This window comes from Cyprinus carpio, chromosome B12, assembly GCF_018340385.1.
Source record: "Cyprinus carpio isolate SPL01 chromosome B12, ASM1834038v1, whole genome shotgun sequence".
In the NCBI taxonomy this organism is placed as follows: domain Eukaryota; kingdom Metazoa; phylum Chordata; class Actinopteri; order Cypriniformes; family Cyprinidae; genus Cyprinus; species Cyprinus carpio.
Genome location: NC_056608.1, coordinates 4746738 through 4774493, shown reverse-complemented (window position 1 = coordinate 4774493; position 27756 = coordinate 4746738). Strand labels below are relative to the sequence as shown.

The window sequence follows — 27756 nt, the reverse complement described above, 5'->3', positions numbered from 1 at the left end:
TTCCTTGCACTCAGACAATACACAAAGCCAGGACGTCTGTATAATTCTTTATATTCTGAAGGTTTACAAGTAAAATCAATCAGAATACAGACTATACAAATAATTGAAAACAGCAGTCAAACATTAATTTTTTTTTTACAAATAAATTACAAGTCACCTTTCATTGCATAGTCAAACAAATTTGACCAAAAATAATAAATATACATTACATTCAAAAAGAGGTGGATTCTGTCAAAAAGTAATGACTGCATGGTTAGAATAGAATGTTTCTTTTTAATGATTTTACTTAAGCTCCATCTGAGACATTGATTTGCCTTGTAAGCGTTTAGTCTTCCTGTATCTGTAGACTAAATAGATGATGCCAAGCAGGAAGACGATGCTCAGAACCAGGAGAATCCACTGTCCCGCCACAGCGCCTGCCTCATCCACACTCAAACCCAGGAAACTGACTGCTTTCGGCTTCTCTTCCATCTGTGTAGTGACTGAAACAAACAGGTGAGAAGTGTGTGAGCACTTTACTAATGTTAAGAAGTTTTATGGTCTGGATTTTTGTTATTGATGGTAGTTTTACTTTTGTGGGACAGATATTCTGTTGTTATAAATAATAAAATTGTACATATACAGTACCAAGTTTAAGTGAAAATGTGATCATTATGAAGTTCTTAAAGACATCTTTTTACAAATGTATTTTATGCATTTTATAAATGTATATTATATTATACAAATTATTGGTGTGATGATAGTAATGACAGCAGTATTGAGGGCAGAAATTCTGTAATAAATAATAAAATTGAACATATACTTATGTTCATACGTTAATTGAAAATTTGATCACTGTTGATCTTTTTTTTTATAAATGTATTATATAAATGTTATAAATAAATTATAAAAGAGAAGTTAAAAAGTATGGGTAAGGGGATTAGTCAGAAATGTAGAAATTCTGACATTTTACTTTTTAGCACAAAAAATATATAGATAAAATAAATAAATAAATACAATTACAATTATAAAATTACACTTATATTACATTCCTGAAAAAAAGTGTGTGTGTGTATATATATAATTTTTTTTTTTTTTGTTTCAGAAAATAAACTTTCTTAATTTGAATAATAACCCAAATCCAGTGCTTTACAACTGAGTTGGTGCTTCTTGGAAAGTTGTTGGGATTGGCTTACTAACATTCAAATTTTACTCAGTTCCAATTAATTTGACTGAAATCCATCCAAGTTTCCCAGCTGAAGCACATTTATTTTTCAATAAAAAACAGGAAATTGAGCGGTAAACCAACATTTGAGTGTCGATTCATGAACTCCAAGCTTACTTTTGTAAGGCGTCCAATCATACTCTGGCCATCCCAGGACGTCACCGTTCTTTTTGTTCTCCTCTTCAAGCCACTCGATGAGCGGCTGGAAATACTCCATCAGAGGCTGGACTGACATTTTGGCCTGGCCAGTGATCAAAGTCATGGCTTCGGGCCAGGGTTTACTGAAGCCCATCTTCATCACATCACTGAGGAGGAGGGAGTAAAGCTCTTTTACTCGCGAGCAAAATGATGAGAATCCATAAAATCTTACTACTTTATTGCTCCTAGTTCTTATAAAAACTGGAAAGAGTTCTCAGTGATTTACTGACCCCAGGAGTTTCCCTGCTTCTTTGGACTGGTAGATGTCACAGTTGTGGAGCGGAGCTGGCTGACCGGCAGCTTCACACAGGGCTTTGTGGAACTGGAACTGGATTACAAAACTCACAAAGTACTTTTGGAGCCAAACCAAATAAACGGTCAATCCAAAGGCTTATTTGATTACATAGATGCAAGATCTTTCCACATTAGTGATATATTTCATTGTCTACCTGACGTAGGGCACATTAGCTGGGATGTGGAACTTTGCACCAGGGTCGAAGTCTTCCTCAGTGCGAGGTACAGGTGGACACAATCCCTGGTACTTCATTCTGTTAGTATAATATACACAAATACACAAATTCAGCTCTGGTACAGCTTAAAAAACATATTGCACAGCTTTGATGTTAATATAACCAATTAGCAAACAACAGTAATAAAAACTAGGGGTGTAACAATACCTCAATATGGATAAATGCATCAGACGACAAACAATATGATGCATCGGTGTAAAACGTAAAAATTTTATAATTTGAAAGTGTGTTTTTAAATTTAATTATTGAAAAGTTTAAACAACTTTATTTTAAAATGACATGCTCTATTTATTTATTTTCTATATAAATGTATTTTTGGAAAACATGGATGAAAATGAATGTAGGCTAATATTCTTTTTTTATGAACTGTATTATTAGTTTTGTTATTATTAGGAGAGTTACATTTTACTGTAGAGTAGTAATATATGTTATAATTTCTTCAAGCTAATCTTAAATTTTATTTTCAAGGGTTGTCGTGAAGACCGTTGACGATATGATTGCAGAAACGAACCTTTTTGTTTCGAAGCGTTTGAAACACACTGGCGACACCTGTTGGTCAAAACTGTGTAACTACAACAAAAACAGCTTTTATGAACCCCAAAACCAAATGTCTCATTGAAAATTTAAATTTGTTAAATGCAGTTAACAAATCATTAATAGCATTAAATGAAATATGAAGAATGTAAACCATTATGAAACTTTTGAAACAGTTATGACGAAGCATCGTTTACTAAAATCACGTGACATTGTCAATTTGATACATGCTCCGAACCACTGGTTCGAAAACAAATAACCCAACTCTAGGTGAAGTGACTCTGAGGAGAAGGTCTGGAGATGAAGTTCATTTGTTGATGTCCTCATACTGCGATCTGGCGAATAACACCTCATACTTCTCCTGCTAAGCCTTATTAGAAAAGGCATGAATAACACCTCATATTGTGAGATGGCAGAGGCTGAGAAAACAAGCACCACGACTTCATATTTAAATAGCGGTCTTTTGCGCTTTAATATTCACACACAGTAGTCCATATCGCGATTTGATTAAGTATACAGCCCTACTTTTCATTTATTTATCCGAATTTTGTCCGTCCACTTTTTCCTCATTACCTAATCATAGAACCCAATTAACAGTAACGTTAGTTAACTTATGGATGAATGGAAAAATGGTCACCTCATGTTCCACCACTCTTTATTGTACTCTGAGCTTGAGATCCTTCCATCAAACACCTTCCACCTCCACTGGTCCATTAGGTAACCAAAAGGCAGGAAGGCAATCTTATCCAAGGCAATGCTCATCAGGAAGTTGATGGTGCTTTCTACAGACCAGTAAGACACTTAGGGTTTGAACTAGCATTTTATGTGTTTTGTTGCAAGCTTTATTTTGTAGATGTATGAGCTGTACCTTTATTGTCCTCCACCTTGTCCAGCAGGCCAATGCTCTGGAGATGTTTAGGTGTTGAAACGGACAGGGCCAGTACGTCACCGATGGCCTCGTGGAATCCAGGGTTGGCGCCGTCGCGGAAAGAGATGGGTTGATCCTTATACTGCAGGAAGTACTGAACGTGGCCCATCTCATGGTGCACGGTGATGAGGTCATCCATCGTCACCACCGTGCACTGCTTGATCTTCAGATTGTAAGATAATAGGAAAAGTTAACAGTGAGGTTCACAAGATAACACATGGAAAGGAAAAGGAAAGAAAGTTGTTGTTTCAGAGGTCTTCACAGCTCTAGCATCCTTCCTTTATCAAATGAACAACAGTAGCGGTGGAAATTAGGGTTTGTTTGGCCAGGGAGACATATTTGACAGTTCATGAGAAATAGGCTCAGTCCCAAACTAGCGAGCTGCCTTGTTGTGCTAATATTAAACAATCTTGGATAGATTTTTGGACAAACTTCACAGCTTTTTTTTTTTTTTTTTTTTTTTTTTTTTTTACAAACGATATCACATCTTTTGTTATTAAACTAATATATCAAACCTCTTCTGCCCTAGTATGGACCATCTTACTGTGATATGAGGCTTGTACCTGAAGTCTTTGCGGTTGTAGAAGTCCCAAGCAGAAGCATGGCAGACCACTTCACGTCCATCTTTTGGCTTTTCCAGCATGGACTTGTCCCAGAACTCAGGAGGCATGGGCAGAAGACCTATAGAAGTGAAGAACCGGTCCGATTCCTCGAACATCCTCTTGGGGTCCCAACCCTGAAGAACCAAAGAGCACCACACAATCAGAGGACACCATACAGACATTTACAGGTATGAGAGCCATTTACAACATTTGTTTACAATGTTTGTATTTCAATAATCCAAGGAGATTTTGAATGCACACAGAGGCATAAAACATGTCTATCATACCTGTTTGCACTCCACGCAAACAAGATGCTATTTGTTGCTATTTAGGCTTGGTGCAAACAGTATCTACCACTATTTACACTCAGTGTAAACAGCATCTGCCTTCTTTGACATCTAATTTAAACAGCCACTGCTTTATGAAAATGGGGCTTTTTCCAAGAAATCAGACTCTCAGAATAGAAATAGATTAAAGAATGTGTTTTAGTTGTAATCTTACTTGAGCAATCATGGCTGGCGTGGCATCCACTTGTGTGGCATCAGGGTACGGAATGACAAGGTCCATGATAGAAGACCACGTTTGGGCCCACATATTTCCTGAGAAAAACCAAGCAGAGAAGAACATCAGCCAACTAAAAGGCAGGATGTGAGAAATGGTGTAGTATCTCTGACCAGTGGCACTGGAGGAAACCGCTGGGCTTGGAATTCCAAGCCATTTAATCTCCAGCCATGTGGAACCATTGTGTACACACAAACAACAAGTACACACAGTTTCCCACATGTGCAAATGTAGCCACTGATATGTACACACACACAGTCACGCTTGATGATTTTGAAAGCACATTAAATCCTGTCGATTGCTTTGGACTTGCCGCAAACAAGTACAGAATATCAATGTAAACCCTCAAGAAAAAAAGAAAAAAAAAGGGTGGATGGTGTTTTTTTAGCAGGGGAAAAAAAACATAATATCCAGGCCATTTTCAGTGATTTTTAATCTTTGATAAATTTGGCTAATTTTAGAAGTTATGTAGATTTTGTCTAGTTGTTCATGTTTAACCACTTCTGGGAAAGAAACTTTGGGTTTAAAGAATTATGTAGAATTATGATGCATGGTTAGAAAAAGATTCGAAAATGTTAAATCAAATAATTTGCTATATTTGCATTGAGATGGCAAAGGATGCAGAATTCAGATTTGGCTGACAATAAGAAGAAAAAAACATTTTGTTATCATTTACAAAGTTGTTTTGAAAAAGTTTATGATTTTTTTTTTCTGTTAATTTACATCATTACACTCAACCATTCTATTCTATTCTATTCTATTGTATTCTATTCTATTCTTAGTAGTAGAACACTACTATTAGGTAGTATACTTAGTAGTACGCTACTACACACAATGAAGCCAAAAATATACTGGTAATTCGTTAGACATATTGATAGGAATATTAATAAGGAATAAATGTTTATTATTCAAAAAAGCCTATGAAACTCCACAACTGACGTAAAGCAAGATTTAACAGACATCTCAATTTCATGGTAGAGTTTTATATCGTTTAGATAAAAACATAAATTTTGACAAAAACTGCTTGAGGTCCAACAATAATAAATATTTTAAGAAAAATAATTTTTCATCGGATCTATTTAGGAGTTGAAAGTTAAAGGCTTGAGGCTGTTGTCGTGATTTGCTATATCGTTTATATCGCAGTATGACATTATATCTGCTCAGCACAGGACTGCTCAAAGTATTTTACATTAGATTAATAAAGAAACTTGCATGAATGATAAAAAAGGAGTGAGATATGCTTGATGCTAAAACGAGTTATTAAACGTAATAAGCCGTGAAAAAAATGTCAGGGTGCTAAATCGAGCTTGTTTCACTAAAATGGTCATACTTTGGTTTTTATTCATACATTTTTTTTTTAGATTTATTTTTTTTTTTATATTTAATTATTTTGATTTAGTTTTTTTTTTAATTTTTTATTTTATTTTTTTTTTTTTTATTTATTTTTTTGTCTTCTCTTTTCTAGAGACATGACATTACAGTTTTACTTATTACTCATGTGGTCTTGTACACTGAAATACAAATTTAAATGTAACGTGAACAAGAGAAAACAATTACTTAAATCGCAAATAAAACCACAATAGCCATAAAAAGAATGGAAATGTGATTATTTTGTCCATATCGGATGGCTCTAATACACACACACCTTCACGGAAGAGCATTAGAACATGCACAGCTGTTCAAGTGTTGTTGTTTTTTAAACGGTGATTATTCAAACGATCACACCTATGACATCACAAGCATTCCAGAAGCTTTAGACCAACCTGGTGCCGGCTGCATAAAAGGTTAAGACTAGTCTTAAAAGTTAGTCAGCTAATTTTTTTTCTTTAAGACTAGTCATAATTTTTTTTTTTTAAATTCAGTTACATAAAAGCATAGATTAGTCCAAGTTGAATCCAAAAATAAGACTGATTACCCGCTGGCTAACTGCTAGCTGGTCAAACTTGTACTTAAGACACTGACTTATCATGGCGGGTTAGTTTATGCAACTGGCCCCTGGTCAAGTTTGGCATAAAACCTGCTACTAGCAAAATTTCTCTGTTGATTGAATTTCTGTGTTGATTTTTAATTTAAAAATAACTGATTCTAATTCAAATTTCAATTCCCATGAAGTAAAAGGGAGCCAGTGTTTAAATTCTGAGTTTAGATAACAGTTACATGTATATCATGTTTTCGGTTTACTTACCAAAGCATTTTAAAAAATCATTTAAGTATATTTCATCTCTCACCGAGCAGATGAGCTGGAATCGGTCCTTTAAGGTTGATTCGTTCTGCTCCGTATTTCTTGTACAGTGCCCTGCGCACATAGGCATGAATGTTGATGTAGAGCGGTTCTAGATCTTTCCACAAGGCCTCCAGATCCTCTTCAAAGGTGGGGGTTTCATACAGAGAACGCCAGAATGCCCCATTATCCGTGTGACCTGATATTACATAAACAATCAACATTAGAGCTTAATTCAAAGCTCTCCAGAACTTTTCTTAATGTGAGTCAGTGTTTATTGCCACTTGGAATAAGTTTGTAAAATATTGCCTGAAAATGCAATTCACAGAAAGATATTAAATATCTTTCTCCAGCTGCCCCGTGTTGAAAGAGATCCATTTACTAAAAGTGCTTTATTTTCAGGCACTTACCATTGCTCTTTGCAGCTAAGTTGGCAAGCTCCACATATCTCTTGTAGCTGCTGCGGAGCTCTCTGCCCGAGGCATTACGCCAACCCTGCCAGGCAAACAGCAGCTCATCGTAATCCCTGGACTCGGCCATGATCTTATTCAGATCTGGAAAACAAAACACAAACACATCAATATCAGCGTAAGGGGTTATAGCAGTCAATTTGGCAGACTGTGATATGAGAAACAGACTCTGTTAGCACTTTCATTGTTTGTGGTTAGCATAACTAACAAAAGACAGAAAAGGCCACAGTGAGTTTTTGCACAGCATGTGCAGAACTTTTAAAACATCAAATAAAAAAAAAATTTAAAAATCTAGTCTAAAAGTGTTTAAATTTTTCAAAATTCTTAAAGCCTCTTCTGTTTACCAAGGCTGCATTATTTGATCAAAAATAAAACCGTATTGTAAAATATTATTACACTTTAAAAGAACTGTTTTCAATTTTAATACATTTTAAAGTATAATTTATTCCTGTTATGCAAAGCTGAAATATTAGCACCTTTTACTCTATAGTCTTTTTCCTCTTTTTGAAAGTATTGAAAACACTGTAGTGGGCTATTTGACCAAATGGAAACTATATTTCTCCCATTTACAACTATATAACCCAGAAATGTGAAAAAGGTCAATATGCTAATTTGCTGCTCAGTTTTCTGTTATTATCAATGGTGAAAGCAGATGTGCTGCTTAATATATATTTTGTGGAAACTATGATACTTTTTTGGTTAATAAAAAGTTCAAAAGAACAGAATTTATTTGAAATAAATATATTTTGTTACATTCTTTTTCATTTTTGATCAATTTAATGCATTCTTGTTAAATAATAATAGTAATAAAACTTGATTCGAATTCTTGAACGATATAGAAAAATGAATAAAAGTGAACGCACCTGGATCTAGAGGCAGACAAGTTGATTGATTCTTGCAGACTGTGGCTACACTGTACAGGGTCTCCATGGATGCTAGCAAATTATTGTACTATGAACATGAAAAAATATATGAGAAGTCAAAATGTAGTCTTTCAAAAAGTCCAAGTTCAGCTCTAACAAAAACAACCGTAACCTGTTAACAAAATGTACAAAAAATGTAAGAGTCAAAAAGAGAAAAAGTAAGTCACCATATCTGCAGACATGTTGAGCTTTCTAATTCCAGTTGCATTTAAATGTTGCATTTCTATCTATCTATCTATCTATCTATCTATCTATCTATCTATCATCTGTCTGTTTGTCTTACCTCTATAAGATCATCTTCAGAAAGTGCAGCTCTCTCAAGGTCACTCAGTTTGGTTAGGATTCGCTTCACCGACTCGTCCTGGAAGTCGCTGGTGTCAAACTTACGGGCCTCTAGTCCATAGATCTTTGTGTGGTTGGCCATCTCTAAGTTTTTTTGCAGCTAAAGCCAAAAATTGCAGCATGAGACTCTGACAATGAGTGGTGTTGTAGAATAGAGAGCAGGCCGGGCCTCACCATGATCTCCTTGTTGGCTTCAGTGATGTCAGTGTTGTAGGTCCAGGAGGCCTCCGTGTAAGCGTTCCAGACCTCCTCCGCTGTGCTGTTGTATTCCTCTAAGAATTGCTTGGCCAGCATCTCATCTGTTATTTGACCTGAGGCATTCAAAAAAAACATGAGAATGAGTTCTGCTCGTTTTCTGAGAAGGCATTGTAGGCCTAATATATATAGTAGGAGCATTTGAAAATATCAAAAACAGAATCGGAAAAAATAAATCAAGGCTGATAAAGACAACATCATGTCTAACTTTCACATTAAAGAGAGAAAAATAAAATCATCCCTATGGAAAAACCAGTACACTTTTAAAGAGTACTTACAGTAAGTTGTACTTAAGAGTACTTATTAAATGCAAGATTACTTAAAGGTGAAGTTTGAAAGATTTTTTTTTTTTTTGTCAAACTACATTCCCTTAACCCAGTTTATTGGGTTTTAGTAAATAGTAAATGTACTGCTATAATGGGTTTATCACCCTCAAAGAAATTAGTATTTGGTTACAGAAGTGCATGCTTGCAAAGGTTGTTTGAAAATATGCTTTATTTTTGTAATTCCACTATGTGACACTAAGAATATAATTTGCTTTTAAACAACATACTTAAGCGCAGACTTAATGTGATGCTTCATTGCATGTTCATTTCAATTCATTTAAAACGTATTATAGTTTAGATATTATAATAATATTATTAAAACATAATGACTTAAAATGTACTTTTAATTAAATTATACTTATAATTTTACACTTTTAACTTTAGTCATGAAAGTATTTATTCTTTAAATACACTTAAGTGGCATTTTAATAAATTTCACATTATAAGTACATTTTTAAAAATATACTTTTGATTTCAATACACTACATTCAGCACAGTTAAGTACACTTGTTTTTCAAAAGCTTGAAAAACATGGATTTGGCAACTCTGCAGCTAAGAGACACAACATTTCCACCGGGTGTATTTACATGCAGGTCAGGGGACATAATTAAATGTGTTATTTGTAATGTGTTATGTTATTTTCTTTATATAATTAACTAAATTCATTAGCTAAGCTAATAAAAATAGTTTGCACACATCCTTACCAATGTCTTCAGGGTAGCCTTCTGGTACTGGTGGCACCCAATTAAAATCAGGCCAGCCCAGCGTCTCTCCTGTTTTCGCATTCTGTTCCTGCAGCCAGGTAGTAACTGGCTCAAAATAGCTCATCAGGGGGCCGGCGTCCATTTTGTCAGTGCCCAGAGCCTCTTGTAGCACTTCTGTCCAAGGTTTTGAAGAACCAGCCTTCAAGACTTTCTTCCAAACAGAATAAAGTAGCACTTAATCTCAAAGTACAGATTTTCCGTTCTTCATGATGATACAGTGGTTTCATTCAAACCCCCGGCAGTCGCACTTTAAACTAAATACATACTCTAAAATAGCTCCAGCCTCTCTTGATCTGTAGATATCACATTTGTGCAGAGGTCCGGTATGTCCAGCAGCCTGACATAACTTCTGATGGATCTGGAACTGCAGAATGAAGCTCACAAAGTATCTGTGAGAGGTTAAGTGAGAGAAAGTAGTTATCTTCTCTGTGTATTAATTTTTGATTGCTAATTAAGCACAAGCAGCTCATGGTGATGAACCCACCTGATGTACGGTGTGTTTCCAGGAATGTGATATTTCGCTCCAGCATCAAAATGCTCCTCTGTACGTCTGGTTGGTGGACAGATGCCTTGGTATTTTGTTCTAATAAAAGGAAAAATATCAATATAGGAAAGTACTGTTAGTTTACATTTAAATATAAATACCTTGTCTTAGTTGACTGACAGCTTGAAAAAAAAATTATTTACACTCCTATTTAAAGGTTTGGGGTTGGTAAGATTTTTTTATTTTTTTTATGTTTTAAAATAAGTGTCTCATTGTCAGCAAGGCTATATTAACTTATTAAAAATACAGTAAGAAATCATTATAATATGCTAATTTACAGCTCAAAAAACATTTATTATTATCATCACAGTTTAATATTGTTGTGGAATACAATCTCTCTCTCTCTCTCTCTCTCTATACTGTACATATATATATTCCACAACATATATATATATATATATTCCAGGAATCTTTGCGTAATAGCGCTCAATAGAACAGCATTTGTTTAAAACAGATATCTTTTGTAACACTATAAATGTCACTTTTGTTCAATTTAATATTTCTTTGCTGTGTAAAAGTATTAAATTCTTAAAATAAATACATACAAATTTTACTGACCCCAAACTTTGGAATTGGATTGTAGAGTAAGCAGCAAATAAATACATAAAAATAAAATATAAAAAATTGATATCCCATAAAAAGGTACAGTAGGTTACCTAAGCATAAATATCATGACCTGTTTAATATTAAACAGTTGTGAAAAATATGTGCACTTAATTAAATTAAATGTGTGCTTGTAGTGTACTTCAAGTATATAAATATATTAGGGCTGTCAAATGATTAATCACGATTAATCACATCCAAAATAAAAGTTTTGTTTACATAATATATGTGTATTATGTATATATAAATACACACACATGCATGTATATATTTAAGAAGAATATGTTATGTTTATATATTAAATATATTTATATATAATATAAAATATAAGAATATAAATATATAAATGTATATACATGTAAATATTTTCTAAATATATAATTTATGTGTGTGTATTTATTATATACATAATAAATATACCCTGTACACATACATATATTATGTAAACAAAACTTTTATTTTGGATGTGATTAATCGTGATTAATCATTTGACAGCCCTATACTTCAAGTATATAAATATATATAAAGTACAGGACAGGGATGCTATAAAGTGCTGACCGCAGTGTTCCATTATGAGACCCTGTTTTTGTTTGTGTTTTACTGTACCTGAGGTACCACCATTCTGCATTGTAACGGTCAGGCGGTGTTTGTCCACTAAACACACCCCAGCGCCACTGATCAATAAGGTATCCAAAAGGAAGGAAGGCAATCTTTTCCAAAGCCATCTTCAACAGGTAGTTGATGTCACTCTCTATGGAATTTCAAATACGTCATCAGTTTATCTCAGGTTTACACTATAAGTATCATTCTGAATGTCTTTCACCTACCAGCATCATCGGTCACTTGGTCCAGGAGACCGATGGTGTGGAGATGTTTGGGTGTGGACACAGACAGAGACAGCACATCTCCTACAGCCTCATGGAAGCCAGGGTTGGCTCCTCCCCTGAAGCTGAGCGGCTGCTCTTTGTACTGGAGGTAATATTCCACATGGCCCATCTCGTGATGCACGGTGAAAAGCTGCTCCATAGTCACAGTGGTACACTGTTTGATTCTGTCAGGGATCACACATTTTGCTATATTACTTAAGAATACCTTTGATGGTGATTTTTTTTTTATTGCCTTTTACAATCCCTTCCTTTCCCTACCAGTCCCTTCTTATATTTCTATAATATATAGTGATTTACTTGAAAAGCTTAAGAATGTAGTGCTATTAATCAAATTATTCTGTTGATTTGATAATCCTGACCAATCTGACAGTATAAAAATCTTATTTCAGCCACAGCATTAAAAAATAAATAAATAAATAATATTATTGTGGCTTTTAATCACACAATTATATTTTTTTGGATTCTGTATATTACTATAATATCAAGCATGCTTTCCAATGACACTGTTGTCTTTTTGCTGTCTACTGTACTGAGATATGATTAATGTACCTGAAGTCTTTGCGGTTGTAGAAGTCCCAGGCAGAGGCATGGCAGACCACATCCCTTCCGTCACTGGGTTTCTCCAGCATGGACTTGTCCCAAAACTCAGGAGGCATTTCAAGCAAACCCAGAGAGGTGAAGAACTCCTCAGCCACCCGGAACATGTGAGTAGCATTATAACCCTATGGGTACAAATCACTTTATCACTCTCTGGAGTGCTGAGGATATTATTCACTGATCAAGATATAGTTCTGTTCGCTTACTTTAGCAACCATTGTGTCTGTCACATCTACATTGGGCTTCTCAGGAAAAGGGATCATCATGTTGTAGATGTTGTTCCACGTTTGTGACCACATATTGCCTGAAACAGAAACCAAACACAATGAGAAAACGTGATAAAAAACAATAAACATAAACAATTGTCACCAACGTTATAATGCATTATATTACTTGTATACTCCTTGTTACATCTGAAATTGGCTGTTTACTGTGTTTCATTGCATTATAGATACAGATTTTATAATTTCATTTAGGATAGTTTTATAATGTTTTATAACAGTTTTTATGAGATCATACCATGCATTATTAGGTGCATTACAAGGCATAATTAAAGGGGTCATATGATGCGATTTAAATTTTTCCATTTTCTTTGGAGTGTTACAAGCTCTTGGTGCATAAAGAAGATCTGTAAAGTTGCAAAGACTAAAGTCTCAAATCCAAAGAGATATTCTTTATCAAAGTTAAGAGTCAACCACACCCCCAAAAACAGCCCGTTCTAACACGCCACCCAGCTAAAACATGACGTCACTATGTATGAAGATTTGCATAACGCCGCCCAAATGTTCATGCAAAGAAAGAAGGCGTAACTTTTATTCTCGCTGTTGCCGCCGCTGCCATGTTGTGGAGTCGTTGTGTGATTCATTGTGAAGGCAAAACTACTTTGTTTGGCCACGTCACGACTAGAAACCAGTGTTTAAGTTGTATTTCAACACTGTTCCAGAACAGTCCAACCTAAATATTCAGATGTGTGCTGCACATTTTATGGAGGATGAGGACTGTTTCCTGAACTAGTAGTCTGCAATGCGTCTGTGACACAACGGCTGTTTCTATAAAGTGGGGCAGTTCAAACTTTGCAAGGACAGTCTGGCGCTTCTGATTCACAGCCTGTAAGTACGTTTTTTATATTTAAATAATTTGCCAATGATGATTCAAACGTGAGTTTTGAGCAGTAGAGTAGGCTTGTTTTTTGTTTTTTTCTCAGATCACATATGCAGACATGGTTTTATGCAACGCGTAAAAAGACAGTATAAGTTATTATAATCAGTAATTATGTCCCCACTGGATGCAACAAATGCCTTGTTTGTAATGGGTTTTATTTGTTTTGTCTCGTCTAGTGATGTCCAGATCACAAACTAATCTTTCAATTAAACCGGATCTTCTTAGTGAACCGGTCGAGCCAGTTCACCAAATCGAACTGAATCATTTGAAACAGTTCGCGTCTCCAGTACGCACTAATCCACAAATTACTTAAGTTATTTGGTTTATAAACGTGCCTTACACTCACTCTGACACGAAATAAACCAATATCCTGAGTTATTCAGTTACTCCTAACAGTACATTGACTGATCTGCTAAAAGAGAACTGGTGATGGGATGTGCACGAGCAGAGCAGCTGGACTGAGTCTCATGTTGCTGGCCTGGGAGATGGCATTACAGTATGTAAAGGGGCTTAACATTTCCGTCACAGGCTTGAGGCATTCGGCCAATCACAACGCACTGGATAGCTGGCCAATCAGAGCACACCTTGCTTTTTCAGGACGATGAGCTTTGTAAAAATCGATGCGTTTCAGAAGGCGGGGCACAGAGGAGAAACAATTATGTACATAATATGGAAAATAATGTGTTTTTTTTAACCTTAAACTGCATAAACACATTGGATTACACCAAATACACAAAATAATGTTATTTTTAGCAGCACCATATGACCCCTTTAATGCATTAAAATTCATTTTATAATGCATTATATATACAGGCTTCATGTAAAGTGTTACAAATGTGGCAAATTACTTATGCCTCTATTGTAAGTTTCTTTGGACAAAAGTGCTTGCTGAATGCACAATTGTACAGTAAATGTAAGCAGTCTGAATCTATTTTCCTGTCTAAGTGGGCAATTTTTGGCCAGAATATATTGAAATGAGGACCAGATTTTATGCATTATGTCAAAGTCTGGCTTTGTAGTTGTGTAATATTCTTAATAATAAACCATCTTCAATCATTCGCAAATCTGTATTTTTCACAATCTAACGACTTACCCAAGAGGTGGGCGGGGATGGGACCCTTGAGGTTGATGTATTTAGGACCATAGTAGTCATAGAGCTTTCGGCGAACAAAGGCATGCAGGTTTTGGTAGAGAGGTTCCAGCTGCTTAAACAGATTCTCTAGGTCTTGCTTAAAAGTCGGAGATTCGTACCAGGAAAGCCAGTAAGCGCCTGTATCGTCAAACCCTGGGGAGAACAGATAAAAGAACGGGGAATCATATCTTTCTTTCTTTCTCATTCTCCCCTCTCCAAGAATTACTCACTCACCGTCCATCCGAGATGCCCTGTTGCTGAGCTCCACAAACTCAGGGTAGAGGGATCTGAGTGGGACCCCTGAGGCATTGTGCCAGCCTTCCCAGGCATACAGAAGCCTCTTATAGCTTCTTGAGGTAGCCATTATTTCTTTGAGCTCTAAAGACACATAAATAACATAAATGCATAATAATTAGAGGAATAGTTAAACCAAAATGTATTCACCCTGAGGCCATCACACATGTACTGCAGTTGAGTTTGTTTCTTCATCTTCGGAACAGATTTGGAGCAATTTTATGAATATATATTACTCACATTTTTAGCCAGAAGCAGTGGTTTGGCTTTCACTTCACAAGATGTTAATTTGGAGACATGTGGGTTACTTGTGGATTATTGTGATGTTTTTATCAGCTGTTTGAACTCTCATTCTGACGGCACCCATTCACTGCAAAGTATCCATTGGTGTGTATGTGATAGAATACTAAATTTCTCCGAATCTGTTCTGATGAACAAACTCAGGGAATTTTCATTTCTAAGTGAACTATTTTTAATACCAACTTTATTTGCAGTAAAACAACTTCTAGTTCAGTATTTAGGTTATGCTGAGTCTTGCAAATGAGCCCCAGATGAAGAAAGGGTGTTTTGTTTACAGCTGTGTTCCGGATTTTTGTGGTTCATACACGCTAAATCATTTCAGTTTCTCAATAAAAGCATTGAACAGAAGCTTTTAGGAGTACAGGACACAACACATGTTGATTTTAGCTTTGGATCATATGACTGGATCAATAAAATGGAGGACAGAAACAGTAGGCAAGAGTTAATGGACATCAGCTAGAATTTAGTGTTGTCTATTCATACAGAGTCAGATTTATTGCTGTTTGTTTATGGCTTTTTTGGTGTATGTGTATTTGGAGATGGGGGAAAAGCACACATCCGCTGCAGATATAAGCAAGTCCACATGTATGAAACACTGTTAAAACAAACATGTGATGTCATCCAAATAAGCAGATAGTTTTGGATTTTGAATGTTATAGAGATCAATGATGTTATTAGCAAATGCGAAACGGTTGTGAGATGGATCTATCTGAGTTACTTTTTCAAAAAAGTAACTCCATTTACTTTGTTTTCCCATTTATTGACTGACAAGTCTCCTGTCCCCATATTGGGAGAAATCGGAAGTACAGAGGCATTGAACATGATGTTTCTGTAGTTCTAGACTAAATGTGAATGTGCATTAATTCATCCCACTTGCAAAAAGCAGATTTAGTATTCATCAAAATTAATTAAAACAGTGAAATGCAAACTCAGAATATGACGCAAACCTGCAATAATTAAATATGTTAAATAACACATTATTTTGGTTTAATTCCATTGTCTTTGTTGTTGACCTTTGTTTTTGCTGTTGAACTTTGACAATAAGCAAAAATGACTTTAGATAAACTAACAATTGTGCTTCATTGTTTTGTTTTGTTTTTATTGCTGAAGAGTGTTCCTTCCTCTCCTGTGTTCTACTCTACAGACGTGAATTTACTTTTCCTTCAGCCTGAGGTTTATTCATTACACTTTTTGGTGTGAAAGAGCTTTTATATTTGCTATAAATAGAACTTCTTGTATTAAAAACAATCAAGCCCTGCTTATATTTAAAAAGTAATGTGAAAGTAACGCAAAATTAATGTAACGCATTACTTTCCATAAAAAGTAACTAAGTAACGTAATAAGTTACTTTTTTAGGGAGTAACGCAATATTGTTATGCATTACTTTTAAAAGTAACTTTTCCCAACACTGTGCATAATAAGGCATTGATATGCACTTTATAAGTAATAAACAGCCAAAATGCTTGCAACAGTCCCAGATTGGCTAATCGGGAGCATCGGGAGGATTCCTGGTGGGCCGGTCTGTTTTTTTGAAAAGTCCCACTTTGGCTAATAATATGCATGCTAGTTAATAGTGAGAATCGGTCCTTAAAATAAAGTGTTACCCAAAGTTACACCTGTAGGTGCAACAAGTCTTTATAAGCGGATCTTGGTTTTTCTATAGTCTAGTGAAGCACTTTCAAACCCAGAAGCTTTCTGTTGGTCAACGCTGCAAATTCATTTGACCAATTGAACCTGTTGTGAAATCTGCATTGGGAAATCTTTCACCCTTGTGTGAAATTCCAGATTGCTTGGATTATCATTGTAATTACTGCATTTTGCATGCAAAAATTGGCCGAACGATGGTAAATGTGACCTCAGTGAAACAATTTTTCAGGAGCAAAACAAATGACTTTTTTCAGTCATTTAATAATTCACTACTGTATGTTTCTCAGAGATTTTGTTGGCTGAACAATTAGTTACTAAGTATTAACTTCTTTTTTTGTTGTTAACTGTTGTGTAAAAGCAATATCGTACATGCAATCAGGCTATTGTCCTGAATATAGGATAAATAGCACATTTAGTTACAAATAAACATATTTTAAAGCTGCAAAATTGCCCTTTGGAGAATGTAAACAATGTTTGAATGTTCTCTATTTTAAATATAATCTGTCTGCAAAGGTGTTATTGCTACTTTTGCGTTCTCAGTTGTGATTAGTGTTCTTTGCTTCATCTCTTTAACCATCTATAGCTTGATCAGCGTGCATAAAATTTAAAGCCTCAAGCTTATCTGAAACACAATTCTTTTGTTGTATTGCAAGCCCTTGTACTTCCTTGTGCATATGCATGTGTATTTTCACCTTTAGTTTGACCTTCACTGACAAACATCAACAAAGTGTAGGGAGCGTTTCTCACCAGGCTCCAAAGACCAGCATTCCTCTGAAGAGGGACACACCTTTGCCTTTGAGTAGATGCTGTCCATCTGGCTCAGAATGGTATTGTACTAAGAAAACAAAGAGAGCGATCAAAACACATCTTGATGTGTCGTCGAGAGCTCTTCTTCCACAGCCCCAGTGGTCAACTCACCTGCTCTCTCTCTGCAGTAGGGAGATTGGCAGGTCCCAGAACATTGATCTTACGGATGATTTTCTTCAGGTCTGGATTAGTGAAGCTCTCCATGAGAGAATCAGTGAAGATAGCTTTTGCTTTTTGACCCCATGCCTCTGTGAAAGCCTGCTCCTCCAAAGATGCAGAAACCTGAAGGAAACAATGAGGAGAGTCTGATTATTCTACTGGTCATTAAGGGTCATTTGTTCAGGAATCAGTACTCTACACTATTTGTATTGTATGTTTTTGATTCACTGAAAAGAACCGCATCGTAAGAGTCATGTGTTTAAGAATCAGGCTAGATATGCTGCATATTTTGGTTTTACCAAAAACAACCAGTTCATAAGAGTCATTTGTTTGTGAATCATAATTCACAGCATGCATTGTATGTTTTTGATTCACTTAAAAGAATCATAAGAGCCATTTGTTTTGGAAATCAGATGACACTAGTCACACTGAATGTTTTTGAATTACTAAAACAAATGGGCTCATAAGCCTAATTTGTTTGTGAACATGAATGCACTGATTGCATTGTATGTTTTTGTAATGTGTGTAAAAAGGAACTTATTCTCATTTGTTTGGGAATCAGACTAGTTGCACCTCTTTTTTTCATTCTCTGTTAATAATCATTTCTGGCTCTTGCTCAGGCCTAGAACAGTTTGGATTTTTCTTCATTCTTATGTTTTCAGTAAGACCTTGAATTGCTTTTGCAGCAACAAGGGATGAAATGAGGTGAATGAGTTCACACCATCCATCAATTTATTCTTTGGATCCTGACAGGAAATCATTTCTTTTGCGGAACACGAATAGCACCTGAAACAATCCATACTGAGGTATAAAGCAACTGCTCGTTCATATATGCCATAAAACAGTAGTGTGCCTGCTGTGGAGAAACTTTTAGCCATTAAATTTCAGTCAGTTAGACATCATTGAGCTGAGAATGTGGCTATATTGTCATGGACAATGATTTCGCACACACTCTGTGTATTTGAGAGACTTAGGTTATTTGTTGGGTGAGGGATGTGGGGAAATAGAGGTGAAGTTGGATATTTGTCATTTGTCACTGGATATTTCAAAGCTTCACCAAAGATTTACACATTACTCACTCTCCCTCATGTTGTTCAGTTTCTTCCTTCTGCAGAACACAAAAGAAGATTTTGAGGAACTCAAACTCATTGACCTCCATTGGATAGCCCAAAAATACTGAGGCATTCATCAAAATATACTGTATATTTGTTTTATGTTACACAAAATAAAGAAAGTCACAATGTTTTAGAATGACATGAGGGTGAGTAAATGTTAACCGAATTCACTTTTATTTTTTGGTGAAGCATTCCTTTAAGAAAAAAAATCTGGAGTGGAGATTAGTCTATTCAAAACCGATGTCTCACATATACATGGCTTTTCAAAGACGGCGCTTCATCGCCAAAAACATCATATATGTCCACCAAGTTGAGGACGTGATTTTGCGTCCAAATGAATGTGATAAGAAAAAAAATATTATTTGAATTGTTCTTGTGAGCTTGCCTGAAAAACAAACATTCTGGACCAATTCACGTACAACTGATTCTTTTCATGAACCACTCAAAAGAATCACAAGTTGCATGTTTAAATGAATCTGATGAATCCTTCACTAAATGAAGTCACGAACCTGCCAGAACTGTTAAAGGGATAGTTCATCCAAAAATAAAAATATAATGCTGTTTCTGTGCCTTGACCGTGGTAGGAACCTTGCTGTCTATGGAAGGTCAGAAAACTCTTGGATTTCACCAAAAATTTCTTCATTTGTGTTTTGAATGTCTCAGGGTTTGGAACGACATAAGGGTAATTAATTAATGACAGAATTTTCACTTTTGGGTGAACTATTCCTTAAGGAATCAAGATCTGATTCATTTGTCGAACTGCGAGTTATCATTACTTTTAGAGATGTACGATTACTTCAGGAAGATTTTAACAGACTAATTAAAAAAATAAAAAAATTCTCCAGGACACACTAAAAATGACACACAACACTAAAATAGTGCAATAAACTTGAACTAAACAACATAAAATGCAACATCCTATGATGTGCATAAATGCTCACAAAAACAAACTATACATAACTATTTAAATATTATATTCTTTTGGTGTAAATTAAAGGTGGTTTATACTCTTTACTTCCAAAAAAAAAAGGTATTAAAGAATAAAATAGATTTTTACGGATAAAATAAAACAAACAATTATTTTAAAAATGATAACAGTAAATTTATGTGGGTTTTTTTTATCATACAGTATGTTAAAGCAACAGCAGGGTTTAAGCTAGCATTTTTACATTCGCTTTCTGTTAAAATTCCTTAGATTTCTAGTGTACATTCTTCCTAAAGGTTTATTGTATCCTGGTCTTGGGTGCATCACTCTTTCTTGATGTTTAACCCCTTCCTGCTGTGGACGTTTGACCCCAGCATCCCTTTGCTGTTATGATAACCGCAGGGCGCGATGACCCTGTCACAGCGGTTGAACTCATTAGTTCATGAGGGGTTCAACTTAGTTGACCCGAGCGGAGGTGAGCTTCCATCACTGATGAACAAGCTGGTGACATGTGCATTTATCTCTATTATCTCTCGTCCTTCACTTGCATGTTCACACTCAGTTTTCCTCCGAGATAAAGACGGCTAACTTCTTGTTTTTTCACCTCTTCTTCCAAGGTCCCATTTGTTCTGTCATGTTTATGCAAGAATGTGATGATAAGTCCGAACAGGGTGCAAGGTTCAAGGCTTGACATGAAACAGTAACATCATAATGACTTGTGACTGACACCATAAAAAGGGTGATGAGCTCAGTCTAGTGTGCTTTGGCTTGGCTCTGAAACATCCCTGCAAACCTCCCTAAACACTTCCCTCTCTCTAATCGGCAGATGTTGATGATAAGTATGGAATGTGAGTTTTCCGAGCAGATTGTACTTGTTTTCAACCTCATTTTGGTGTAAACTGTTTTTAAAAGGCTCTTTTCTGAGAGCTTTATTTTTAGAGGCTAATTAAAAGACCTCTTGACTTATTCCAGCCTCCTTTGCCTCACTCAAAGCAGAAATGAAATTATGGGCTACACATGACCACTCTGCCACAGAAACTGAGCGGAGAGAAAGAGTGTTTCTAATGTATGGGTATGGCATGGCAGTAAAGCCGATTGTGGAATTCGCTGCATGAATAATGCAGACTCTAGGGATGCATTTACATAAACATTTCAGATTTTATTCACAGACATCTGGGACAGATCAGATTTCTGACATCTGATTTAGGCCAATTTCAAATGCGGTTCTACTGGTGCACTCTCTAAATAATAATTCAGTGGTTTTGCAAGTATCACAATAATAAATAACTATGCTACTGTAATAAAATCTCTAAATATGACTTAAGTTGGAAATCCAGCAGTTAATTTTGTCTTAATCTGTTGTCTAATTTTATGTATAGAAATTAATATGTGACTAATGAATGATATGTTTTGTTAAAGTTCAATCAAAATATTTGAGAATGGAGAAGACAAATTAAAGAACTGCAATCAATACCCCATCCATATCAATATATAATTTTTTTTTTTTTTTTTTTTTTTTTGGACTGTATGATGCCAGTAAATGTTGAAATTAATTAGTTTGTTTGTTTATTTATTTCATCCAGTTTTTTTGCAGGGCTAAAATCAGGGTAGAATATCACCATTTATATCCAAATTATGTATATGTACCATAAACTTAAATTAAATTTAAGTTGCTTTGGATGAAGGTGCCTGCCAGATGAGAGAAAAAAAATACAGTTATATAATGTTCTATAACTCTCCATGTCAGTTTATGCTGTACATTTAGTGAATAATGAACAGAAAAGCTAATTTTAAAACACTACGAAACGATTTTATCATAATAATGTAATGCAGCAATTTTGACTCATTGATGCATTTTATTTGCTTAAAACTAAATCATTATCTGCATGGGTGCCACCATGTTTACATGACGTCATGCATCGCATCACGGTTCATTTGGGGTCGTGGCTTTCCAGACAAGTTTTTTTTAATTACAAAATCAAAGTTTTCCAAGCTGCTTGGAAGTTGGAATTTTCAACTTTCTCTTCTAATTTGATTTGCAGACATAAGCGGCTTCTTGCTTGTGTTATTCTAAATCGCTGCAGTCAACAACAGGGCCTGAAAAGCAAATCAGCATATGCCGCATTAGCATAACCTCCGTCAACCATCTGTTGAATGCACACCACTAAGATGCCTACAGTCATGATGACTGCGAAACCAAAAATACCTGCTCCAGCAAAACAATGAGTTTGGTCCTGAGACTGCGGTCTCTGTGGAATGAGTGCGACGGGTACATTGCTTTGATACAGTGCTGCTTTATCTTCATACACAGTAAGGCTGAGTCCCCGCTCACAGGAACAACCTGGCCTTGCGCCTACCGCCTCCAATAGAGATGCTCTTTGATCACCTCGTTTGATGTGTCAGAAATAATAGACATCACACCAGGCATCGCTCAGGTTCTGCCCAGCTCTCTATCAACTCTTTTTACAGCTTTTTGTATTGAGGTTTGGTTCAGATGTTGAGCGGCGAATTTGAGCCGTAAGCGGTGCCAGCACCCATTTGAAAAGCTGTGAGTGACTGTTGAGACAGCTGTGAAACCGTGTTGAAACAGCTGTCTGGAGGAGGCATGCGTGTGTGTGTGTGTGTGTGTGTGTGTGTGTGTGTGTGTGTGTGTGTGTGTGTGTGTGTGTGTGTGTGTGTGTGAGCAATGTTTACCACCTTGCCTCTGGATTCATCCCATTGGCATCCGGTCAAACTTTTGTTCAGAGTCTATATCAACTTCTGTTTTTCTGTTTCCAACTAAACTGAAGTGCTTTATCATTTAAACACAGATTGGATGGAGAAGCAGATCCAGTAAACAGTTTGTTTTACCATGCTGAGATGTTATAAACTTTTCTTTCTACCAGTATAACTATTTTAATATTAGTCTAATTACTGGGGTTGTTCCTGACTGCCTAAAAACAGCTACAGTAACTCCATTATTAAAGAGGCCCAATCTTGATTCTTCAAATTTTAATAATTTTAGGCCTATATCAAACTTGCCATTTTTTTAAGATTCTTGAGAAAACTGTGTTGACCCAGCTGCAGTCCCATTTGTTGTCAAATAATATTTTTGAAAAATAAGTCTCAACACAGCACGGAAACTGCACTTTTAAAAGTTGTAAATTATATTTTACTAAAAACAGATAAAGGGAATGCTGTGGCTTTGGTGCTTTTAGAATTAAGCTCTGCATTTGATATGGTTGACCACAATACCTTGATTTCCAGGTTGGAGAGCTGTAAAGCAGCTGTTAAAGCAGAATCTTTTAGTGTTAAACAAAAAAAAAACTTAAATCATTTTCTTTGGTTTAAAGTCATATGAAGACTGTGCCCTTCATTTCGGTCATCTCTCTTCCTGCTTTACATCCTGGGCTAAAGATCTTGGTGTTCTTTTTGATTGCAACCTGGGTTTTGAGAAACAAATTAGTGCCGTGATCAAATCAAGTTTCTTCCACTTACAGCTTTTATCAAAAATCAAATCTTTACTCTCTATAAAACAGTTTGAACAGATTATTCACTTGTTTGTTCTATCTCGTTTAGATTACTGTAATTCACTATACTATGGTATAAGTCAGTCCTCTATAATGCGTTTACAGATGGTCGAAAAATGCTGCTGCAAGGTTGCTGACAGGCAGATGGAGGTTCGATCACATCTCGCCCATTCTTAATTCACTAAACTGGTTACCAGTCAAATTTAGAACTATTTTGAAAAAATTTTCTTTTGTTTTTAAATCTTTGGATAATCAAGCCCCATCATATGTCCCTGAGGCAATCTCTACTTATAAACCCAAACAGATCCCTAAGATCCAGTAATCTTGGTCTCCTCTCTGTTCCTAGATCAAGGTTCCATTGCAGATGTGATCGAGCCTTTGCTGTTGCAAAGAAAGAAAGTATATAGGGATAAATAATATTCGGTATTGTATCCATTATTGGCTGATATATTGGTAACTTTTCACAATAAGGTCCCGTTAGTTAATGCATTAAAGATATAGTTCACCTAAAATTTACTCACCTGCCAGTTTTTTCAAACCTAAAAGAGTGTTGATAACCAATCGGTTCCTGGTAGCCATTAAAGTCCATTGTATCCAAATAAATAAATAAATATGGAAATCGATGGCTACCTTCAACTGTTGGTTACTCTCATTCTTCAAAATATATTCTTTTGTGTTCAACAGAAGAAAAATTCATACAGGTTCCAAACAACATAAAGGGAGTAAATGATGTCAAAATTTTGTTTTGTTTTTAGGGAACTATCCTATTAAATAACAATGATGAATACATTTACTTCTGTATTTTTTTATCTTTGTTAATTTTGTAGCAACCGTTCATTGTTAGTTCATGTTCTCAGGTCCACTGAATAATATTAAGGTATTTTTGATAGTAATCATGTATAGTTTTTAATAATTAGTAAATGTTAAATTTAACAGTAACTAAGATAATAAATGCTTCAGAAGTATTTTTCATTGTTAGTTCATTTTAACAAATCTAGTTAACTAATGTTAACAAACTGAAACTTACTTTTAACTGTGACCTTTTTTATTAAATTTATTGGTGTTGTCAGTTTATTTTTAATTTAGACCACATAGTGTTTTATATTTTATAATTTATTTATAATTTGTTTTTTGTTTTTTTTTTCAAATAAAGCATTTATTGGTTACCACCCATAACATCGTCCATTAAATAGCTTTCTTTGCGCTGTCTTTATGCAGAGTGAATAATGGTCCATGCAGCGCACTACACATAAGTAGTGCTCTTCCGCTTTTGGTGCATTCATGAATTCTTGTGCGCTAAAGAAATGACAGCGCATATGAGCAAATTTCAATAGACAAGCTGCGGGCTGTTTGAAATTCATCCACAGGCCATATTTGGCCCGCAGTCGGACTTTGGACACCCCTGCCATACATAGATGCTATTTACAGTGAAAATAGTGATATGTACTATTTACACTAAGTGAAAATAGCCATTCTATTCACGTTATATAAAAGTAGCAGATCTTTTCAAATTGTAAATAGTAGCTAATTTGATGCTATTTATACTTATAAATAATGATAGATACTCTTTGCACTTCAGTATTGTTGTACATTAACAGGATGCAATAATAACATAGAGTGTAAACGATTTTATTTATTACAATTATTATATATCCTAGATGCTGCCTTATTGGGACAACAAATCTCTCCCTATAGCCTGCCTACCCTTTATCAAACTACAGACTCTGCGATGATTTAAGCTAGTTTAAAGGCAGAGGAAACAGTGCTGCCATTCTCAACACCACTGATGCGGAAAACAGGAGAAACACTGTGCAACAACAATCCAGTTACAATACTTTTTCACCAATCCACAAATTAATATTTACAATGGATTTATTGTAGTAACACTAAACCTAGCCAATTGATACATTATTATTAAACATTTGTTATGCAATTGATTTTCCACTTTCCACTACATATGTGATTAATTTAATGAGTTAATTCTCAATATTTTATTTTGCCTTTTTTCTCGAAATGTAAAGAGTTTTTTCTTGTAATTTAACAAGTTTTTTCTTGTAATTTAACAAATTTATTCTCAGCATTTTATTTGAACTATTTCTCCAAATTTAATGAGTTTTTTTTTTTTTTTTTTTCGCGAAATTTTATGAGTTTTTTCTCGTAATTTAACAAGTTTATTCTCAACATTTTATTTCTAATTTTTTTCTCAAAATTTAATGAGTTTTTTCTTGTCATTTAATGAGTTTATTTTCAAACATTTTATTTCTAAAAATTGTTTTTTTTTTTTTTTTTTTTAAATTGAAAGAGTTTTTTCTCAAAATTTAATGACTTTAATCTCGAGATGATTAATTTTTTTTATTATTGCTTGGCCCTAATCCTCTTCCGTACTTATCAATATTGGAAATTGGAAATGTGATCTGATTGCATAACTTCTGTCTGATTGGGACTTTTGCACAATGAAATGCCCAACACTTGAAAGAAAGAAAGATCCAAATAGGATTTCAACATCTCAATGGTTTCTCCTTGACAGCATTGATATTGACCTGTCTGTATTGAATTTAAGTCCCACCTCGATGCCCACTTCTAAAGCCCTTCCTCTTCCACCAGTTCTGTCTGGCTTGTTAGACTGCCCGGTTCTGTCTGGGACCCTAGACCTTCCTCCTCAGCTAAGCCTGTCCAGCTAATGAGGCTGCCATTTGGTGTCACCATGGTCCTCCATTCCCTTGGCTCCACCATTGTCCTCCGTCCCACTGGCTTCACCTCAGTCCTCTGAGCCTGTGATGTCGCCCTGGTCCTGGCCTTCTTGGTCTCCACCAGCAGCTCTGCCTCAGGTTTCCGATTCCATGGCTCACCATCACCTTTCCCTTCCACTTCTTAATTACTGGTGTTACACATCTGTGTACGTCAGGTCTGGTTTGGTTTAATTCTTGTTTTCTTAGTTTCTACAGTATGTCTGTTTTTGTGGTTTCTGTTTAGTTACACTTGTGTCTCCTTTAGTCCCTACTTATTCCAGTGTGTGTATAAATAGCACCCTGTTTGTTCATTGAGTTGTCAGTCGTCTTTGTGTACAAAGCTGTGTGTATTTACCTTTACCTTTACCTTTTGGATTATTAATAGGAATTCTTGGATTACCTTCTTTTTTTTTATAAATACCTGCTGCATCTTTTACTCAACTTAACCCAACTTCTCATATACTGAGAAAGACCAAGGAAAGGATGACACATGGATACAGTATAGTCTTGTAATGATTAGTCACGTCCTTTAACACAAGTGTTACACAGTAATCTCACAATTCTTGCTCGCTCAATTTAGTGAAATTTTACAGGAGTCCCCAAACTCCATAATAAAACCCAGTGGAAGACTTGTAAGTGTGGTGTTTTGTTGTAAGCTTTTTAAATTATTACAGGCAGTCTAAAGAGCTGTTGAAATGGCTCATTTATCAGTCCTTTATGCAAAAAAGGCTTTATAGCAGAACCACGCTGCTTGAATTCAACCGTTCCACATGCAAGTTAATGGTGGATCGTGTTACATCAAGTTTTGTGCAGTTGTAGCTTGTCAGACTACAAGCAGTGTTACTAGGTGTCTGTAAAACCATTCGTTCACAGTACCTGCAGCTGCGAATTGTGATCTGTCAGGTTGGTGTTGTAGTTCCAGCTGGCTTCTGTGCTGAAGTAGAAGACCTCCTCGGCGGTTGAGTTGTAGTCGCTCACGAAGCTCTCAGCCCCAGCCTCTGTCATAAAATAATCCCCTGGTTTCCATTCAGGTTTCAGAGCTACGCACGTGCTGATGAGAGTCAGCAGCACCACTGCCCGGTACATAATGAACCACAGCTGCGACGTGAGGAACGAAGAGTGCAGGAATGAAAGTTTCCAGAGGATCCGTCTTGACACACTCACTGCTGGATGCTCCTGTCCTGTGGTTGTTTTCGATCTGTGTCCTTCTTCCTCCCTTTCCCCTGTTAATCAGGCACAGAGCAACCACAGTCGGCTCTTTTAAGTGCCAGTTTAACCCAACCCACCCTCTCTCTTGAAAGATACACACAGTTGCTCTCTTTCTTTCTTTCTCTCTGTCCCTCCTACTTTCCCCTTCTTCCTCTCTACCAGGATCTCCCTCTACCTTTAAGTCTCTCTCAACTTCTGGACATCTGAATTGCTTAATATCTCAGTCGTTTCTCTGAGACAGTAATTGTTGAGGTTTCCAATACATTCAATCAGATGTCTG

At 35.7% G+C, this 27756-nt stretch overlaps 1 protein-coding gene across 1 annotated transcript; it reads right to left on the bottom strand.

Annotated features, from left to right (window-relative positions):
- Positions 1 to 34: 34 nt before the first annotated feature.
- LOC109060366 (angiotensin I converting enzyme (peptidyl-dipeptidase A) 1) lies at positions 35 to 27406 on the bottom strand. Its single transcript, XM_042735001.1, has 25 exons — positions 27144 to 27406; positions 17942 to 18112; positions 17771 to 17858; positions 15017 to 15160; positions 14744 to 14935; positions 12696 to 12793; positions 12442 to 12614; positions 11833 to 12056; positions 11612 to 11756; positions 10343 to 10441; positions 10125 to 10247; positions 9799 to 10010; positions 8688 to 8824; positions 8455 to 8613; positions 8112 to 8199; positions 7189 to 7332; positions 6786 to 6977; positions 4498 to 4595; positions 3958 to 4130; positions 3335 to 3558; positions 3104 to 3248; positions 1852 to 1950; positions 1633 to 1755; positions 1322 to 1509; positions 35 to 482 (listed from the first exon to the last, which is right to left on the bottom strand). The coding sequence occupies exons 1-25, from the start codon at positions 27351 to 27353 to the stop codon at positions 283 to 285; spliced, it is 3849 nt and encodes a 1282-aa protein (XP_042590935.1). The 5' UTR covers positions 27354 to 27406; the 3' UTR covers positions 35 to 282.
- Between the last annotated feature and the right edge of the window lie 350 nt (positions 27407 to 27756).

Coding starts and splice junctions, on each gene's coding strand:
- LOC109060366 (XM_042735001.1), bottom strand. CDS start 27,353: ATGTACCGGGCAGTGGTGCTGCTGACTCTCATCAGCACGTGCGTAGCT. Junction 11,757..11,832: donor CCAAGTGACCGATGATGCTG/GTAGGTGAAAGA, acceptor GAAATTCCATAG/AGAGTGACATCAACTACCTG. Junction 6,978..7,188: donor CTTAGCTGCAAAGAGCAATG/GTAAGTGCCTGA, acceptor ATGTAATATCAG/GTCACACGGATAATGGGGCA.